Source organism: Trachypithecus francoisi, unplaced genomic scaffold (assembly GCF_009764315.1).
Source record: "Trachypithecus francoisi isolate TF-2019V2 unplaced genomic scaffold, Tfra_2.0 Lachesis_group13, whole genome shotgun sequence".
In the NCBI taxonomy this organism is placed as follows: domain Eukaryota; kingdom Metazoa; phylum Chordata; class Mammalia; order Primates; family Cercopithecidae; genus Trachypithecus; species Trachypithecus francoisi.
In genome coordinates this window covers 70490773-70512482 of record NW_022681458.1, presented here as the reverse complement: position 1 = coordinate 70512482, position 21710 = coordinate 70490773, and the positions used below count along the sequence as shown (strand labels likewise).

Below are 21710 nucleotides of genomic sequence, written 5' to 3'. Positions count from 1 at the left end.
TCCAAAATCAGGGTGTCGACAGGCTAGCTACTTTTGGAGATTCTGAAGGAGAATCTGTTTCTTGTCTCTCTCCTGGCTTCTGATGGTTGCCAGCAGTCCTTGCTGTTCATTGACTTGCAGCTACCATCACTCCAGCCTTTGCCTCTGTGATCAGATGGCATTTTACCTGTTTGTCTCTGTGTCCAAATTTTTCTCTTTTTTTAAGAATACCAATCATGCTAGATTTAGGACCTACCCTAATTCAATATGACCTCATCTTAACTTGATTACATCTGCAAAGGCCCTATTTCCAAATAAGGTCACATTTACAGCTATCAGGTAGATACAAATTTTAGGAAGACACTATTCAACTCAGCGTACAACCTTAAAGAGCTTAGGAAAAATATGGCTTGACTCGTGACCATACTCTGTTGCCCAGGCTGGAGTTCAGTGGGGTGATCTCAGTTCATTGCAACCTCCACCTCCCAGGTTCAAGCGATTATCATGCCTCAACCTCCCAGACAGCTGGGATTATAGGCATGTGCCACCATGCCCAATTAGTTTTTGCATTTTTAGTAGAGACAGGGTTTTGCCATCCTTGGCCAGGCTGGTCTCGAACTCCTGGCCTCAAGTGATCTGCCTGCCTCGGGCTCCCAAAGTGGTTGGGTTATAGTGTGAACCACCACGCCCAGCCCTGTTTTTCTTTTTATTGTAATCTTTTACCCAGTTACAATGCATCCTGTTTTTGTCTCTGGCTGCGTATCAGTCCACTGAGTAGATGAATTTTTTTTTAACTTTTAGGTTCAGGGGTATGTTTGCAGGTTTGTTATATAGGTAAAATCATGTCACGGGGGTTTGTTGTACAGATTATTCCATCACCCAGGTACTCAGCCTAGTAACCACTTCCTGATACATTTAGCAATCTTCTTTTATATTATAAATACAAGTAAGTTTTAATCTAATTTGCATGTAGCTTTTTTCATATTTTGTGTCATATAAAAATGGAATCATACAGTATAAAATACTCAGCCAGGCGCAGTGGCTAATGACTGTAATTCCAGCACTTTGGGAGGCCAGGGCGGGCGGATCACCTGAGGTCAGGAGTTCGAGACCAGCCTGGCCAACGTGGTGAAACCCCGTCTCTACTAAAACTACAAAAATTACCTGGGCATGGTGGAAGGCGCCTGTAATCCCAGCTACTCGGGAGGCTGAGGCAGAACAACCGCTAGAAACCGGGAGGTGGAGGTTGCAGTGAGCTGAGATCGCACCATTGCACTCCAGCCTGAGAGATAAGAACGAAACTCCACCTCAGAAAAAAAAAAATACTCATTTGTGTCTGACTTCTTTTACTTAACGTTATATTTGTGAGATTCATTCATATTTTTTAGTATAGTTGTAGATTATTTATTCTCTCTGCTGTATACTATTCCATTGTGTAAATATACCACAATTTATCCATTCTACTGCTGATGGTATTTGCATTAATTTCAGTTTGGGACCATTACAAATAGTGTTGTTGTGAGCATAATTGTGGATGTCTTTTGATGGCCATAAGTACTCATTTCTGTTGGGTATATACCTAGAGTGGAATTACTTGGTCTTTGGTGGAAGACATAACATTGCCTAAAAATAAGCTGTTTTGAAGTACGCTATCACCTCAAGAGTCAGCGGCCTTACCACAGTGGTTCTTAATCATTGGTGTGCATCAGAATCTGATGAAGTGCATCTGGAGTTGAGCCCTGCATCTGTATTTTTCAAAAGCTCTGCAAATGATTTTGCACATCCTAGGTTGAAAACCACCTTCTCAGCTGGGCATGGTGACTCACGCCTGTAATCCCAGCACTTTGGGAGGCCGAGGCAGGTGGATCACCTGAGGTCAGGAGTTCGAGACCAGCCTGGACAACATGGTGAAACCCCATCTCTACTAAAAATACAAAATTAGCCATGTGTGGTGGTGCATGCCTGTAATCCCAGCTCCTCGAGAGACTGAGGCAGGAGAATCACTTGAACCTGGGAGGCAGAGGTTGCAGTGAGCCAAGATCATACATACCATTGCACTCCAGCCTGGGTGACAAGAGTCAAACTCCATCTCAAAAAAAAAAGAAAACCACCTTCTCAGAGTGAGACTTCGTTTGGTAGTGTTATCAGGGAGAGTGACAGACAGTGATCATAAAAAGGCTTTTAATTTTTGTGTTTAGCTTAGTTTTAAGTTTTATTAAAATTTTGGTTTTTAAATTAAAAACAAACATTTTTGGCTATTAAAATGATCATGCTGTTGACATTTACTATATCTCAAAAATTTTAATTCACTATTTAAAAACATTATGGAAAATCACAGATACAAAAGGAGAGGGAATAATACAATAAAACCATTATTGTTCCCAGCTTCCACAGTTAACACATGACCAATCTTGTCTATACTTATCTCTGCATTATTTAAAATCAAACCTATACATACCATTTCAACTATAAATATTCAGTATGTATCACTAAAAAATAAAACCTCTTAAAAAAATACTACCATATCATTATTAAACCCCCCCACAATGAACATTGGCTCCTTATTTTCATCAAATGGCCTATCAGTGTTCAATTTTTTTTTTTCTTTTTACTATGTATTTGAAGAGGATCCCAAGGAAGGCCATCCATTTGCGATTGACATATCTTTTTTTTTTTTTTTTTGAGATGGAATCTCACTCTATTGCCCAGGCTGGAGCGCAGTGGCGCGATCTCGGCTCACTGCAACCTCTGTCTCCCAGGTTCAAGTGATTCTTATGCCTCAGCTCCCCGAGTAGCTGGGATTACAGGCGCCCACCACCATGCCCAGCTAATTTTTATATTTTTTGTAGAGACAGTTTCACCATGTTGTCCAGGCTGGTCTCAAACTCCTGGCCTCAAGTGATCTGCCTGCCTCGGCCCTCCTCGGCTCTCCTCGGCTCTCCTCGGCTCTCCTCGGCTCTCCTCTCCCAAAGTCCTGGGATTACAGGCATGGGCCACCAAGCCCGGCCACAATTGACATTATCTTCTAAGTTCCTCTTTAAAGTAGGGTTTGCATCCCTCTTTTTTTTCTTGCTGTTATATTCTTGAGGAAGAAACCAGGTTGGTCTCTGTTGAGTTGGTGCTGTAGGGTTTCTCAGTCTCAATTTTGCATTCCTGTGATGTCATTCATATTAATGTGTGTGGTTGCAGATTGTTTGTTTCCATAATGAGACGTTTACCCTCATAAATGACTTGGTTATCCACCAGACATTATGTTAATGTCTCTTCAGTCTTTTTGGTCATCTGAAGCTCATTCTATAGTATATGACGCAGAAGGTGCCCACAGGTGCATTATTCCCATATTCCACGAAAGTATATGATTATGAAGGTTAGTTTGATTGTTTATAAAATCCATGACTTACATTTTCTTTCTTTGCATACCTTAGTTACTCTATGGACTTCTGGAAAAAAGCATTGCTGTCACAAAGTCTGATGACAATCTGATTTTCTTTTCCCTACTTGCAGTTTGGTCTTTAAAAACCTGGGTGATCAAATGATTTTTTCCCTTTTCTTTAAAGGGTCAGTGTTCCTAGATACGCAGGATACCTTTTCAATATGTAGTTTCAAGCTGTCTTATTTTAGGAGAGTTCTTTTGAGTTGTTTTTGGTATTTGTTCTGTATTACTGCTTTGGTTTTCTTCTTCGGGACCTGCCATTGTAGATGTACCTTTGCTGATCTTCTTTATCACTTTTTCTAAATCACCTTATCTCTTCTTTTAAAATTAGTGTCTTTTTAAATAACAGTTTTATTGAGCAAAATCCTTACACCATGAAATTCACCCTTTTAAAGTATACAATTCAGTGGTTCTTAGTATATTCACAGAGGCATGCATTATTGCCAGTATCTAATTTTAGAACATTTTCAAATTTTAGAAAGAAACGTTATACCCATTAGCAGTCACTCCACATTCTCCCCTATCCCCCACAGCTCCTGGAAACCACTAATCAGTCTGCTTTCTGTCTCTTTGGATCTGCCTGTTATGGACAGTTCATGGACATTTCATGGAATCATTCAACTGTGTACTGGCTTCTCTCACTTTGCATAATGTTTTCAAGGGTCATCCCTTCATATTGATATTTCTTGTATCGGTGTATTGTTCCTTTTATAGCTGAATGATACCCCATTGTATAAATATACCACTTTTTGTTTATCCATTCGTCAGATGAACAATTCAGTTGCTTCTACTTTTTGGCTATTGTGAATAATGTTGCTGTGCATGTGCAAGTTTTTATTTCTCTCGGATATATCCCTAGGAGTGGGATTGTTGGGTCACATGGTAACTAATTAGTACTTTGAGGAACTGCCAAACTAATTTTCAAGTGGCGGCACCATTTTACATTCCCCAGCAAGGTATGAAAGTTCTGATTTCCCATATCCTCACCAACGTTTGTTACTTTTTTATTCTAGCTATCCTAGTGGTATGAAGTGATACCTCATTGTGGTTTTGATTTGCATTCCTCTCACGACTAATGGTGTTGAGCATCTTTTCATGTATTAATACTTATTGGCTGTTGTAAGCACTGTGGACACAGTGATGTATCAGATACATGGTTTTGCAAATATTTTCTCCCATTTTGTAGGTTCTCTTTTCACTTTCTTGATGATATCATTTGAAGCCCAAAAGTATTTAATTTTGATATAGCTCAGTTTACCTACTTTTTCTTTTGTCATTGTGCTTTTGGCTTCTTAACTGAGAAATCATTGCTGATTTCAAGGTCACAAAGATTTACTTGTATGCCTCCTTTAAGAGTTTCATAGTTTTGGCCAGGCGCAGTGGCTCATGCTTATAATCCTAGCACTTTGGGAGGCCGAGGTGAGTGGATCACCTGAAGTAAGGAGTTCAAGACCAGCCTGGCCAACATGGTGAAACCCCTTCTCTACTAAAAATACAAAAATTAGCTGAGCATGGTGGTGCATGCCTGTAATCCCGGTTACTTGGGAGGCTGAGGCAGGAGAATCACTTGAACCCAGGAGGCAGAGGTTGCAGTGAGCCGAGATCGCACCACTGCACTCCAGCCTGGGTGACAGAGCGAGACTCTGTCTCAAAAAAGAACCAAAAAAAGTTTCATGGTTTTACTTTCCATTTAGATCTTTGATACATTTGAGTTAATTTTTCTGTATGACTTAAGGAAGGAGGGATCCAGCTTTGTTTTATTTTTTTTAGTTTTTTTGAGACAAAGTCTCACTCCCATTGCCTAGGCTGTAGTGCAGTGGCGTGATCTCAGCTCACTGCAGCCTCAACATCCTGAGCTCAAGCCATCCACCCATCTCAGCCCCCCAAGTAGCTGAGACTATAGGTGCATGCCACCATGCTCAGCTAATTTTTGTATTTTTCATGGAGATGGGGTTTTGCCATGTTGCCAAGCTAGCCTCAAACTCCTGAGCTCATGTGATCCACCCGCCTTGGCTTCCCAAAGTGCTGGGATTACAGGCATGAGCCATGGCACCTGGGCCAGCTTTATTCTTTTGCATATGTATATCTAGTCTTCCCAGCACCATTTCTTGAAAAGACTATTCCTTTCCCATATAATTTTCTTGACACCACAATAAGTTTTATGGAATCTGGCTGAGATCCTTTTCTTTGCTATTGTCTGCTAGTGAAATGAATTTTTCTGTACTTTTAGGAGGGAGGGAATGGGCAAGGATAGCTTTCTTAGCTCATTTTCTAGGTTAAAGCTCTCTCTTCTCTGGCTTTTGCAAAGTGAAAATACATGTATCTTGTGCTTTCTGACATGTGCCTTTTCTGCTTCTCTCCACCACTTCTATCTGAACTTTTTGCTTTGTGTCTTTTGTCCGGCATTCTACAACTCAGATTCTACTCCCAGCAGTTTCTCTTCTGTGAGACTTTGTCTTGGAAAGGAACTTTGATTTGTTAATTTTGAGAGTTTATAGCACCCAGACTGTACCATGAGACCTTACTTTTACTGCACTGTAGTCTGCTTGCGTTTACAGTTGACCCTTGAATAATGCAGGGGTTAGGGGTGCCAGCGCCCATCCCAGCAGTTCAAAATCCACATATAACTTCTGACTTCCAATAAACTTAACTACTAATAGTCTACTGCTGATCAGAAACTTTACTGACAACATAAACTGTTAACACAGTTTTTATGTTATATGAGTTATATACTGTCATCTTAAGGGCAAGCTAAAGAAATGAAGATGTTAAGAAAATCATAAAGAAGAGAAAATATATTTACTATGCATTAAGTGGATGTGGATCATCATAAAGGTCTTCATCCTTGTCATCTTCACAGTTGAGTAGGCTGAGGAGGAAAAGAAAGAGGAAGGGTTGGTTGTGCTGTCCCGGGGTGGCAACGGCAGAAGAAAATATGAGTATAAGTGGATCTGTGCAGTTCAAACCTGTATGGTTCAAGGGTCAAATGTATTTATAAATGGAATTGTGCCAAACTGTCTCCTAGTTTTTGCTGCTGTTCTCAGATTGGCCCACCACACTGTCCAGTGAGCATCTGCTATGACTGTGAGGTTCTGTTCTCCACCTGTCAGAAGTTCTTGTGCCTTCCTTCATCTTCTTCCCACACAGATACTGATACCATGCAAGTCTCGTAGTTGTCAGAGGTTTGTTTCCACCTGATTTTATCTGGAAGTTTGTTTCCTGATTCTGCTGTAGATGCTGTCTGTGAATCTTTGCTCTTCCCGCCCTCATTGCTTTATCTGAGTTTATGGGGAGATCTAGAGGAGATTTAAAAAGTACACTGCTATTGCTGTTATCTTCCCAGAATCTTCTCATTGACAGATGCTTTTGAAGCATGTTCTATTTCTTTTTTTAAGCAGTATGGCATCTACAAGTTAAAAAAGAAAATGCAACCAATAGTTGATTCTTAGTTTATAATACCAGGTAATTCTGTAGTGAAACAAATTATAGCAACTTTTTCTAGGCTGAGTTAAATATCATAAAATGTTATACTTGTTGAATGTGTGTCTTTTTTTTAACAGTGATAAGTAGTTTAATGATTTGTATGTCATATATGGACTATGCTAAAAATCAACTTTTCTCCTTCAGAATAACAAGCCTTTGTATTCATTTGAAGATAATGCAGACTATGTTTATGATGTTATGTGGTCACCTACCCACCCAGCCCTGTTTGCCTGTGTGGATGGCATGGGGAGATTGGATTTGTGGAATCTCAATAATGACACAGAGGTGAGCAGGAAGATAACAAAAATTGCATTGAAAAATAGAAAATTGGATATTTATTGAATAACTTGCGAAATTCCTTTTATTCCAAAGAATGTAAAAGGGCTCTGTGATTGTAGCTTCATCACAAAGAACTCAAATAAGCTTTGTACCCTAAATAATAAACAGCATGCTGTGAAGAACTAAAGGGAGAAATAATGTTGACAGGAGCACTGGGACATTTCCTTTTACTTCTGAAAAGCACTATCATGTCTCTAATGTCCTGGCAAAGTCTCATTCATAAGATAACTGGGATATTTTTCATTCATAGGCTAGCAAGCAGATAGTTTCAGACTGTTGAAGTATGTTAACCTTAATTCTGAATTTCTAAATTATCTCTTAGCCTTGATAGCATTGTATATCATCCATAAACATTAATCTTAGCCTGATTTGTTTGAAGGAAGGAAAAATGTATTTTGATTTTTGATGAGTTTTTTCCATGAAGGATTGAAAACAGAGTATTACTATAAAATGAATATAGAAACTGTCGAATTTCCGGCCGGGTGCGGTGGCTCAAGCCTGTAATCCCAGCACTTTGGGAGGCCGAGATGGGCGGATCACGAGGTCAGGAGATCGAGACCATCCTGGCTAACACTGTGAAACCCCGTCTCTACTAAAAAATACAAAAAACTAGCCGGGTGAGGTCGCGGGCGCCTGTAGTCCCAGCTACTCGGGAGGCTGAGGCAGGAGAATGGCGTGAACCCGGGAGGCGGAGCTTGCAGTGAGCTGAAATCCGGCCACTGCACTCCAGCCCGGGCGACAGAGTGAGACTCCGTCTCAAAAAAAAAAAAAAAAAAAAGAAACTGTCAAATTTCCTAATTGCTGTACTAAAATCACTTATTAGCAATTAAATTTAATTGCAACTCTTATTTTTAGTCACATGTATTTTTACCAGCTTAGAGAAGCTTAAAATGTTCTTAGAATTCTTTTATATTGCTATTGGTAATAGAATTAATATTAGTATTTCTATCAATAACAATTATTGAGAGAGAGTCAACTCAGATCTCCCACATCTCTTCCTAGTTACCTAGAATGGTACCAGTTTTGTTTTCTTTATTTGGATTTCAGTCTTAGAGGTTTGAGATTACAATTAAATGTGGATTGAAATGTAGTATTTCTTTATAACAATTTTGGTATTCTGTGTATGGGGTTAAATTATTTGGGGATGACTAATACAAAGGATTTTTTTGTAAAATTTCAAAAATTAAAAAAAATTTATCATACTTTTAGTCTGAATCAAACACTGAATGTTTGCTCCATATGTAGCAAATAAAACTCTTCTTCCTTAGCAAAGAAGAGGCACAGTCAGATTCCAGGGAGCTGGTGCCATTGTTTTGGTGCCATCATCCTGGTTCTATCCCACTAGCTCATGGAACAGGAGGCTTTAGACAGACTCATACTGCACCTTCAGTATGAACTGTTTCTAGGAACAATGAGTCAAATACAGGTTTCAGCTAATAGAGATACACGCTACACAAGTGATTCCTGTCCTCTACAATCGAACCATAATCTGTTTATGAGGGCTTTTGAAGTGTTTTATTTTTAAATGGGTTTTGGCCATGTGCATGTGTTTTCAAACAGCTTGACTTCTTTTTTTTTTTTTTTTTTTTTTTTTTTTGAGGCGGAGTCTCGCTCTTTCGCCGGGACTGGAGTGCAGTGGCCAGATCTCAGCTCACTGCAAGCTCCGCCTCCCGGGTTTACGCCATTCTCCTGCCTCAGCCTCCCGAGTAGCTGGGACTACAGGCGCCCGCCATCTCGCCCGGCTAGTTTTTTTTGTATTTTTAGTAGAGACGGGGTTTCACCGTGTTAGCCAGGATGGTCTCGATCTCCTGACCTTGTGATCCGCCCGTCTCGGCCTCCCAAAGTGCTGGGATTACAGGCTTGAGCCACCGCGCCCGGCCAGCTTGACTTCTTAAAGACATTAAAACAACAAAAAGGGACTCTTTATTCAAGAGAAGACCTTTCAAAATAATGTGACTAATCTTCTGAGAATTTTTTATACAAGGACTTATTTTCGCAAACCATTTTCAAGGATTGACTATAATGTCATTCATAATATATCACTGAAGAAGAAAAAAGTTGGGGAAATTCTTTATTTTCATCTTTGTTTTTAAAAATGTAGCCAGATTGAGAGAAGAATTACTGTTTTACATGTTTATAGAAATCTTGATGAAACTTTTAACACTGTCCTTTATTTTAAATGACTTTAGGTACCAACTGCCAGCATTTCTGTGGAGGGTAATCCTGCTCTTAATCGTGTGAGATGGACCCATTCTGGCAGAGAGATTGCTGTGGGTGATTCTGAAGGACAGATTGTTATATACGATGTGGGAGAGGTATGGGACTCCCTGCCTATAATTTTGACACATCTATTTAGTTGCGTTGTAGTAAAGGCATCTTTGTGGCTAACCCTAGGCTTTGAGGTTTATGAGTTGTATAAACTATATGGTTGTAAAGATAAAATTTACTTTCTACCACAGAAGCAACTCTTGAAATATTTTCTTTCTAAACTGAATGGTCTTTCTCCCATGCAACAGATTTTGAGGGTAATATAATAAAGACATTGAAAGTACCTTGTTTCTTGACGCATGCATTGCTGGTAATTAGAAATTCTAGGCCGGGCGCGGTGGCTCAAGCCTGTAATCCCAGCACTTTGGGAGGCCGAGATGGGCGGATCACGAGGTCAGGAGATCGAGACCATCCTGGCTAACACGGTGAAACCCCGTCTCTACTAAAAAATACAAAAAACTAGCCAGGCGAGGTGGCGGGCGCCTGTAGTCCCAGCTACTCGGGAGGCTGAGGCAGGAGAATGGCGTAAACCCGGGAGGCGGAGCTTGCAGTGAGCTGAGATCCGGCCACTGCACTCCAGCCTGGGCGACACAGTGAGACTCTGTCTCCAAAAAAAAAAAATAAATTCTTTGGGGAGAAGTTTGGAGTTATAGGTGGACTTTGGGGTTTTCTTGATATTGAAATAAGATTTATTTTTCTGTATTCATTAATTTGAGCCAGGTAGTAGAAACCAAAAGTAATATCTGCTACTACAATTGAAGAACTGAATTTTTAATTTTAATTAATTTTAATGTAAATAATCACATGTGGCCAGTAGCTACCCTACTGGATAGTGTAGATTTAGAAGCAGGCACAGCCATTTGCCACGGTGAGTGGTTTGTGCCCTAACATGACAGTGTCAGACTCCTATGATACTATAATGGCAGTTATTGAAAATATTTGTTATTGGGGCCGGGCGCCGTGGTTCACACCTATAATCCCAGCACTTTGGGAGGCTGAGGCGGATGGATCACCTGAGGTCAGGAGTTCGAGACCAGCCTGGCCAACATGGCAAAACCCCGTCTCTACTTTAAATACAAAAATTAGCCAGGCGTGGTGGCACATGCCTGTAATCCCAGCTACTCGGGAGGCTGAGGCAGGAGAATCACTTGAACCTGGGAGGCAGAGGTTACAGTGAGCCGAGATCGTGCCACTGCACTCCAGCCTGGGCAACAGAGTTGAGACTCTGTCTCAAAAAAAAATTTTTTTTATATATATGTGTGTGTGTGTGTCTATATATATATATATGTAGCTGCCTCTATGAAGTAAAGCATCACAAGCCTCTTTTGCCACCGGTGCAACACTAAAGCAGTGAATAGTAGCATAGCTTTTGATGAAGGAGTTAGGGTATCAAGAAAGATTACCTTATGTTCCAAACAAAAATACTTACAAGAAACCAGCCCCCTTATGAAACCATGCTTCAAACATTGTTTCTTACAGAAAAAAACTCAGTTATTTACTGTATGCAAGAATACAGTAAAAAAAATTTTAAGGAATTCCTCTCCAGCAGAATCCATGAGATGGTGCATAGGAGTTATATTTACAAAGCATCATTGTCATTCTCTCTTGGATTGGTGGTGATAATAGCCAAGTCATTTCTGAGGCTGTCACAACACACTTCACAAACACCGTCTTTTGTTTTGAAATGTTGTAAATCATTGTTATAGTCCCCATAATTATGGAAAGGCCATTCAGGTCAATTATTACTTTTTAACAGAAAAATTATTTGAACACAAACTGAATAATAGTGGGTAAAATGATCTTTTATTTCATTGTATATAAAACATTGTCTTTCTTTTAATAGCAGATTGCTGTTCCCCGCAATGATGAATGGGCACGGTTTGGCCGAACACTTGCAGAAATAAATGCAAACCGAGCTGATGCAGAGGAGGAAGCAGCTACCCGAATACCTGCTTAGTTCCTGAAAAGGGGAGTGTAACTAGTGGATTTGGGAAAGGTTCTTAAGTAGATCCTGAGACTATTTGCATGCTTCTATCTAAATGATAATTATAAGGAAATTTCATGGATTAAACCATGGGTTTAATGCAGTAAGGAAACTTACAATGTCCTTTTATATATAACATGCATCTCGTTTTGGATTTGTGTCATTTTTTAATATAGCTGATTGACTTCACAGAAAGCAGCTTTTTTGAATTCTAATACACAGGTGTATATTTGGTATTAGTTATTTTGAATTCTTTTCAACTTACAACACTGTATACAGTTATTTCTAAAGCACAGATGAAATAAGTTCTGCATATTTTTAAATGATCACAGTTCCCTGTTATACAGATAATGTTCTCACTACCCATAATATATAGGAACATTGTTTCTCCTTGGCCGTAGTATGCATACACCTATCCATGTTCCATTTTGACATCCTTTGTTGTCTTTATAATTCATGTGGTAGTTAACTATAAATAAAAACAAATATGCGTTAACTTTTCAAATTTTCATTTTTACTCCTTACAACTTGAATTTTTCCATCTTTTATAAAATATGTTTTTTCCATATCTTTCTTTAAGCTCCTGCTGTAAGCAGCCATCTCAAAGCTGTGTGCTCTAAATATACCATGTGGTATATACTATAGATCTCCCAGTGCATTGTGAATTGATGTCTAGATAATCTGTTGGTGAAAAAATTTCCCTTAGGTTAACTTTTGCTTTACTACTTTATATTCTTTCCATCTAAGACATATTTCCTTTAAAGGATAAATAGAAAGCTGCCTGTAAGCACTGATTAAGAACTATGTATGTGACCTCACTGAAAGTAAAACCTTTGAGAGAAATTGATTTCATAATTTCAGTAGCCATAAAGGCAAAGTGCTCAGATGGACCATACTTTGGCATTAAAATATACATCTTGAGATCTGTTGCCACAACATTGTCTACAAGTCAGAAAGGTAGGTGACAAATATCTAAGAATTAGTATTGAAATCAGTGAATTTCAGGAATAGAGGAAAGGACCATGATCAGATCATGATTTTATCTACTTTAAATTGTCTATTTACTTGATCCCAACCTTTTGTACTTCTGAAGTGTAACTGTCTTTTATTCAACAGAACATGAACTAGGAAGAAAGATTAGAAATCAGAATTTGAACATTTTTCTTTTAATAATTGTAACAAAGATTTGTTGGGAGAGAAATTTCCAAATAATGAGTAGTGTATAGTGTAAGGAACAACTGACCTGGAATTATTGGCCCCAAACTCTCATTCTTACTGAAGCACCTATGAGAAGTGTGATTTTAGCCAAGTCTGTGCCTCATTCTTTATATGTGGGAATTAAGTTTTGATTTAATGATTTCTGAATTTTCTCTCAGCTCTACTCAGTTATGGGGTATCAATATATGAAACTGAATATAGAAAAGTAGGCAATTCTTTGCTTTTCTATATTCAGTTTCATAAATGGATACCCCATAATTGCCCATTATATACCAAAGACAACATCTCAAGTTATCTCATTGTAGCAGTGTCTGTGAGTCAAATCTTTAATTTTAGCAGAATCACACTGTCTTTATATAGAAATATTCATGTACTCACTACTCATGTAGTTACTGTATCTTTACCTTCGATTTGTAAAAATGACTAAAAGTAGGGAAAACAAGTGTTAAAATATAATGGATAAGAAAAGGTTGGAAATCATATGTCAAATCAGATGTTCCTCAAACTCCAGGTGTTGTGTTTAGTTGTGAAAGAAAGAATAAAATTGTTTAAATGTTTTACTTTTTGGGAATGACTTCTCACCTTCTCCCCCAGAAAATGCGATGTATACCTTTGCCCATTCAACTTTAATCTGTATTTTTAGGAACACACAAATTTACTTTAAGGAATTACCTTTAAAGTTGACTATATAATAGCAAAAGAGAAAGTATTGAGACTGTCAGTGTGGATATAGAAGCTTGGATTAGGTTGATTAGAAGTGCATCACAGTTCTTTATACTTTTAAAACTAAAAGGCTTATAATTTTGAAAAATATGCAGTTACAGAAATTGTACCTTATCAGTTGTACTTTTTTTTCTGAGTAAGAAAACAAGCTGTAGCTTTCTGGTTAATTTCTTAATTTTTGTTGTTTGGTTTTTGTCTTTTTGAATGGAACATTAAAGTTTATTACCTTTACGTTAAGGAATATCCAGCTTCACAGACAATTAACTTGCAATAAATCTCTGAAATAATCATTTTTTGGTATTTAAACCAAATATTCATTGGTAGAAGCTTTCTTCCTATTTACAGATCCAGTTCCCTATAAAGTTTAGAAAGTCTCTTTATATAAAATGTTGTTACAATAATGCTGAAATACTGCATCTCGAAGGAATGGATGACTTAAAATTTAGTGGGAGGAACTATAGGAAAGTAGTTTTAGGAATGATTGGTCCTTGTCTTTCAGTGTTGTTAGAATGTTTTAGTCTGTTCTGTACTAGTGTGGATAGACTGTAATATCCACCCCTTGAACCATACAGAAAGACTTGAATGGATGAGTGAAAATCTGTTGTGAAGCATATCATACTATTTTTCCTTATATTGAGTAGTGCATTATTTTTAAGTCAGAAATACAGTAGGTTTTTTTTTTTCCTAAAGCGCTGTCATAAATTTCAGTGGTCACCCGCCATTCACTAGGCAGTGCATTTTTAAATGTCTTTTCCACAACCCCAGAGTTTCAACATTGATATTCTAATAGTTTTCTAAATGAGAAGACTGTATAATTAAATGTATGCTAAAGAGAATGGAGCTCCAAGTGCAGCTCCAGATGCTGCTTATCATCTAGGGTGCTGGTGTCATGTCTCAGTCTTCAGGATAAGCTAAGGTTAAATAGCCAACAGCTTTGCTTCTTCTTGATGACTTAGTGATGGGGTTCCCACTGAGTTTTGTTTTTAATCCAAGCTACACAGCAACAAGAAAGGAGTTCTTGCTTTCCCGATACCATCTTGCTGATTGCTAGGCCAGCAGTCCCCAGCCTTTTTGGCACCAGTTTCAAGGAAGACAATTTTTCCACGGACCAGGGAGGTTGGGGAGGTGGTTTCGGGATCAAACTGTTCCACCTCAGATCACCATCAGGCATTATTAGATTCTCATAAGGAAGGAGCTCACACAACCTAGATCCCTAGGATGGGGAGTTCAGGTGCTGTTGCTCACCCGCCTGCCCACCTGCCACTCACCTCCTGTTACGTGGCCTGCCATGGACCACTGCTGGTTCTGGTTTGCAACCCAGGGGTTGGGGACCCCTTTGCTTGGCAACTTAAGGACCTTACAGGTTTGAGGAACAGTCACTCCCAACTTGGACCTTATCATTTACTAATTAAAAATTATCGATGCTGTGAAATTATTAGAGATCTGGCTTACAAATCTAGGGGCTCCTAATGCTGTCAAAGAATTAGAAATTGCCCCAAAGGCAATATTAAGAGAACAGCCATTTTCAGTATTTCTTTTGAAGGGGAAGATTACAATTAGGAATATTCTTTAACCAATTTTTTCAAAAGTTTTACAGCCCCCAAATGGCAGTAATTTGTGTGTACTGTATGACATTTTGTAAATCCTTTTCATAAATAGGAAACATGTTATGGAGTCCATCTTAAAGAAAACTCCTACACTGCTAGCCAGAATACCAACTATAAGACTTAGAACTCCTCACACTGGAATGCTTTTCACAATAGGCCAGCTCTCTCATTCCTTTTGTTGGACTTTAGGTATTTAGATTGTCTTCCTGCCTGCCATGTTCACAATTCCCAAACTTCTAAAAGTTCAAATGGATGGCAGGTATTTTAAGTGTTCAGTATGTAGCTTTTAGCCACTGATAGTTTCCACATAGCCAATCAGCAGACTTTTACAAACTTTTATAAAATTATGGTATTTTGTGTTGTTAGTTTCATAGCAGGAATCCCAGTTTTGGCTTCTTAATATTCCATTACCAGTTCCCAGTCAGGGGATGGAACAGCTTGCACTCAGGTAAGCTTTCTGAAAGGTCTGTCACTTTTTGAGGTCACTTATTCAGGTCTCTGGTAATGTATTATCCTGCCTCTCTTATAATGTACTTGATTTGGTCAGAAAGCTGTGGGGCAGTGATTGTATAGATGTAGAACACACCTGCGTTGGGCTGAACATGCAGAGACCTGACACCGTGACTCCTGAAATCAGGTATACCAGTGGTAAGACTTTGATAGCAAGTAATTTTATCTTTTTTGAATTTTTGTACTAGGTTTTTTTTTTTTCTGAACAAGGTAATGGAAATGCATTGAAACAAAATTTCTTATATTTAAGAGTGGCTTGGTATATGAGAGAAAGAACACCAGGCACAAAAGACCCAAGTTCTATTCCTGATTTCCCCCATTTCTAATAATGTAATCTAGGACAAGGGTAAGTATTATCATCTTTTAAATGAGGAAAATATTTGCTTTCTGTGACAATTATGTGAGAAAATGTATATGTGAAGACCTTTGTAAATTACAAAGTACTATACAAATAAGGGATTTTATTTTTCATTTTCTTTTTAAGAGTATAAGAATGGAGAGAGACCATCTGTGTACCCCTCTGTGCAATGTAACAAGCTCAGGATAAAGTGGGTTGGTGTTCAAGAAATTATGTTTTAATTCTAGGAAATCATATAACTTAAACCCTCAGCAGAATCCTCAGGTGTTCAGGAGTAGCAGTGAACTGAGAAAAATACTAATTGCTTTTGATCAGTGATATTTTTTCTAGGAATGTTTTATTACATTCTGTGATAAAGTTACAGATTATGCTTAGTTGAAAAAAATGACCCATTCTGAATTTCTGTCCTAGACTCAGCAGTTGCTCTTCTGTTAGTTATATACAGAACATCGACTGTGGTATCTGGAGCCTGTGAAAAGGGGAAGTGGAACTCCTTTTTTGAATCAATGAGAGAACAAACTTGGTTCAAGACTACATAGTTACACAGTGGCAGAACCGGAATCAGTCCCTTCTCTATAAATCTAGGAACAACAGCTATTCAGCTGTAACACTCTTTACATAGTCCTTCTCCCCTCCCTAGGGTTAGTCCCCTTGGAAATAATGTGTGCTCATGTGAGAAGATGATCACTAAAAGGAAGACCTTTGTTCCTTAAGGAACTGTGTATTGGCTGTCGGGCTTACAGGACACCTTGAGATCAGTCCTGCAGAAATAGCTCTTACCTGCTTCTCATCTGGATTGGCAGGTAGGGATCTCTCTTACTGTATCCAAAATGTGATTTCCAGAAACAAGTCAAAACCTGATATAATAAATACCCACTGAGGAAGAAACGTGGTAAAATGACTAGCCCCTTATTAACGGGCCTCATTTCTAATAATGTTTGCTATAGTCATGAATTTGTCAGTACATTAAGGGTTCTTAAATGGATTTGAAGGAAACTTCATTTTCTAGAGGTAAAAGAAATGATGAGCCTTATTTTTCCTCAAACTCAGGAGTTACTTAAGTAGTATTTGTGTCAAGAAAAAATGTTTATTTTGTGCTTAAAGTCCAATAAGGAATAATACAGTATGATGCAAAGAAGACTGCCCCTGAGTTTCCTGCTCCTCATCTTAGACAAATTCTTCCTCTCTCTAGACCTTCCCCCTCTTTGCTATAAAATGAGTGCTGCAGTATCAGCATTACCAGGGAATAACTGGAATAATACATTCATGTAGATCAGATGCCCCAAAATGCTAAATGAATGTTAAGAAGATGTGGTTTAATTGGAATTATGTCAACCGAGAGGAAATAATTGACTCCAAATATTAATATTTAGTTGGTAGATTAGTCTTTTCAAACATGGTAGTCTTGAAATTTATATTTCTAGTTCTAACAGCCTTGAATTTTAAGAGTCAACTTGTGTTGAAACTCGGTTAACCATGTCTTTGGACAAATGTTTTCACCTCTCTAAGCCTATTCCTTCATCTACCACTTCTCAAAGAAGTTATGAGAATTATACCCGAATATATGTGAAAATGCATGCTAATCTATGAAGCACCATACAGGTATGAAGCACTGGTATTATGGAAGGTAATAAGTAAATAACCTTCAACACATTCAGTATCTGATCTTCAGTAGCTCCTGTAAGCTTTGCAGGCTCTGTCTCCTGGCTGTTAGAGGTTAAAAACAGGCTCCTAGAAGTTCAGGTATCTCTGCTGACACAGCTGCTTTACCACACAAAGCCTTCCTGACCAGTTGGGATTCACTTATAATCTTTATCTTAGCTTTTTTATTCTGCTTCTGAAAGAGAGCGCTAAATCAGTGTAAGTTTAAAAAAAAAAAACAGAGATGAGAGTGACATGAGAACCCACTCAAAGATCTTTTACCATTACTTTATACTTTGTGGAAATGTACAGCTGTTTCTAAAGTTACCATTTCCTCTGCCTTACAAAGAACTGGCCTGTGTACATTCTGACCATGTAGTAGTAATAACTGCTGCTATTTACTGAGCATTTATTAAATGATATATATATATATACACACACACAGATGTGGGAAATATGATTGCTGATTTACAAAAGAGGAAACTGGTGTGTAGCCAGTTTGCATGATGTAAATGTTCCCACCATGGCCAATTGTAAACAACAAATGTAGTATCAATGAAAATGGAATTGGGAAGATACACACATAGTGGCCTCTTATTGGACTGGTACAAGCCAGGTCCAGCATATCCCTGGGACTAGGGGCATTAAGCGAGTCATAGTTTAGGAACTAAACACAAAGTCTTGATTTTAGAGTTGTGTACTTAACCAAGTTGCTGTACTTTTATGATAGCTTTCAGCTCAAATAGGCCTACATATAATACTGCATATTTAAAAGACCACAAAGCAACTCTGTGAGAGAGAGGAACTAGGATTACTCTTCTGGCTTCTAGGAAATTGATTCTAGAACTTTTTTAAAAAAGTACTTTTAAGTTCTGGGGTACATGTGCAGAACGTGCAGGTTTGTTACATAGGTATACACGTGCCATGCTGGTTTGCTGTACCCATCAACCCATCATCTACATTAGATATTTCTCCTAATGCTATCCCTCCCCTAACGCCCCACCTCCAGACAGGCCCCAGTGTGTGATGTTCCCCTCCCTGCATCCATGTGTTCTCATTGTTCACTTAGGAGTGAGAACATGCAGTGTTTGGTTTTCTGTTCTTGTGTTACTTTGCTGAGAATGATGGTTTCCAGCTTCATCCATGTCCCTGCAAAGGATATGAACTCATTCATTCATTCATTTATTTATTTATTTAGAGATGGAGTCTCTGTCGCCCAGGCTGGAGTGCAGTGGCGCGATTTCAACTCACTGCAAGCTCTGCCTCCCAGGTTCACGCCATTCTCCTGCCTCAGCCTCCTGAGTAGCTGGGACTACAGACAACCGCCACCTCGCACGGCTAATTTTTTTTGTATTTTTTAGTAGAGACGGGGTTTCACCATGTTAGCCAGGATGGTCTCGATCTCCTGACCTTGTGATCTGCCTGCTTCAGCCTCCCAAAGTGCTGGGATTACAGGCGTGAGCAACCACACCCGGACGAACTCATCCCTTTTTTACGGCTGCATAGTACTCCATGGTGTATATGTGCCACATTTTCTATATCCAGTCTATCATTGATGGGCATTTGGGTTGGTTCCAAGTCTTTGCTATTGTGAATAGTGCCGCAGTAAACATACATGTGCATGTGTCTTTACGGTAGAATGATTTATAATCCTTTGGGTATATACCCAGTAATGGAATTGCTGGGTCAAGTGGTATTTCTGGTTCTAGATCCTTCAGGAATTGCCACACTGTCTTCCACAATGGTTGAACTAATTTACACTCCCACCAACAGTGTAAAAGCATTTCTGTTTCTTCACATCCTCTCCAGCATCTGTTGTTTCCTGACTTTTTAATGATTGCCATTCTGACTGGTGCGAGATGGTATCTCATTGTGGTTTTGATTTGCATTTTCTCTAATGAGCAGTGATGAGCTTTTTTTCATGTTTGCTGGCCGCATCATTGTCTTCTTTTGAGAAGTGTCTGTTCATAACTTTGGCCCACTTTTTAATGGGGTTTGTTTGTTTCTTGTAAATTTGTTTAAGTTCTTTGTAGATTCTGGATATTAGCCCCTTGTCAGATGGATAGATTGCAAAAATTTTCTCCCATTCTGTAGGTTGTCTGTTCACTTTCATGATAGTTTCTTTTGCTGGACAGAAGCTCTTGTAGTTTAATTAGATCCCATTTGTCAATTTTGGCTTTTGTTGCCATTGCTTTTGGTATTTCAGTCATGAAGTCTTTGCCCATGCCTCTGTCCAGAATGGTATAGCCTAGGTTTTCTTCTACAGTTTTTATGGTTTTAGGTCTTACATTTAAGTCTTTAATCCATCTTGAGTTAATTTTTGTATAAGGTGTAAGGAAGGCATCCAGTTTCAGTTTTCTGCATGTGGTTAGCCAGTTTTCCCAACACCGTTTATGAAATAGGGAATCCTTCCCCCATTGCTTGTTTCTGTCACGTTTGTCAAAGATCAGATGATTGTAGATGTATTATTTCTGAAGCCTCTGATCTGTTCCATTGATATATATATATCTGTTTTGGTACCAGTACCATGCCGTGTGGTTACTGTAGCCTTGTAGTATAGTTTGAAGTCAGGAGTGTGATGCCTCCAACGTTGTTCTTTTTGCTTACGATTGTCTTGGCTATGCAGGCTCTTTTTTGGTTCCATATAAAATTTAAAGTAGTTTTTTCTAATTCTGTGAAGAAAGTCAATGGTAGCTTGATGGGGATAGCATTGAATCTGTAAATTACTTTGGGCAGTATGGCCATTTTCATGATATTGATTCTTCCTATCCATGAGCATGGAATGTTTTTCCATTTGTTTGTATCTTCTCTTATTTCCTTGAGCAGTGGTTTGTAGTTCTCTTTGAAGAGGTCTTTCACATCCCTTGTAAGTTGTATTCCTAGGTATTTAATTCTTTTTGTAGCAATTGTGAATGGAAGTTCACTCATGATTTGGCTCTCTGTTTGTCTATTATTGGTTATAGAAATGGTTGTGATTTTTGCACACTGATTTTGTATCCTGAGACTTTGCTGGAATTGCTTATTAGCTTAAGGAGATTTTGGGCTGAGATGATGGGGTTTTCTAAGTATACAATCATGTCATCTGCAAACAGAGACAATTTGACTTCCTGTTTTCCTAATCGAATACACTTTATTTCTTTCTCTTGCCTGATTGCTGTGGCCAGAACTTCCAACACTATGTTGGATAGGAGTGGTGAGAGAAGGCATCCTTGTCTTGTGCCAGTTTTCAAAGGGAATGCTTCCAGTTTTTGCCCATTCAGTATGATACTGGCTGTGGGTTTGTCATAAATAGCTCTTATTCTTTTGAGATACGTTCCATCAATACCTAGTTTATTGAGAGCTTTTAACATGAAGGATGTTGAATTTTGTCAAAGGCCTTTTCTGCATCTGTTGAGATAATCATGTGTTTTTTGTCATGGGTTCTCTTTATGTGATGGATTACATTTATTGATTTGCGTATGTTGAACCAGCCTTTCATCCCAGGGATGAAGCCAACTTGATCGTGGTGGATAAGCTTTTTGATGTGCTGCTGGATTCGGTTTGCCAGTATTTTTTTGAGGATTTTTGCATCGATGTTCATCAGGGATATTGGCCTGAAATTTTCTTTTTTGTTGTTGTGTGTCTGCCAGGTTTTGGTATCAGGATGACGCTAGCCTCATAATATGAGTTAGGGAGGATTCCTTCTTTTTTATTGTTTGAAACAGTTTCAGAAGGAATGGTCTCAGCTCCTCTTTGTACCTCTGGTAGAATTTGGCTGTGAATCCGTCTGGTCCTGGACTTTTTTTGGTTGGTAGATTATTACTGCCTTCATTTCAGAACTTGTTATTGGTCTATTCAGGGATTCGACTTCTTCCTGGTGTAGACTTGGGAGGGTGTATGTGTCCAGGAATTTAGTCATTTCTTCTAGATTTTCTAGTTTATTTGCATAGAGGTATTCATAGTATTCTCTGATGGCAGTTTGTATTTCTGTGGGATCAGTGGTGATAGCCCCTTCTCTTATTGCGTCTATTTGATTCTTCTCTCTTGTTTATTAGTCTTGCTAGTAGTCTATCTATTTTGTTGATCTTTTCAAAAAACCAGCTCCTGGATTCCTTGATTTTTTTTGAAGGGTTTTTTGTGTCTCTGTCTCCTTCAGTTCTGCTCTGATCTTAATTATTTCTTGTCTTC

At 38.6% G+C, this 21710-nt stretch overlaps 1 protein-coding gene across 11 annotated transcripts in view; it reads left to right on the top strand.

Moving 5' to 3' along the window:
- DYNC1I2 (dynein cytoplasmic 1 intermediate chain 2) overlaps positions 1–13262 on the top strand; it is a 63552-nt gene extending 50290 nt beyond the window's left edge. For 5 of the 11 annotated variants that reach the window (XM_033231146.1, XM_033231141.1, XM_033231145.1 and 2 more), the window contains 3 exons: positions 7040–7180; positions 9424–9549; positions 11349–13262. In XM_033231146.1, the coding sequence (XP_033087037.1) occupies positions 7040–7180; positions 9424–9549; positions 11349–11459 (378 nt within the window). In that variant the 3' untranslated portion in view covers positions 11460–13262. Of the gene's footprint in view, positions 1–7039; positions 7181–9423; positions 9550–11345 lie in introns of all 11 variants that reach the window. The other 6 variants (XM_033231144.1, XM_033231139.1, XM_033231143.1 and 3 more) reach the window with 3 other exon arrangements.
- Positions 13263–21710: the final 8448 nt, after the last annotated feature.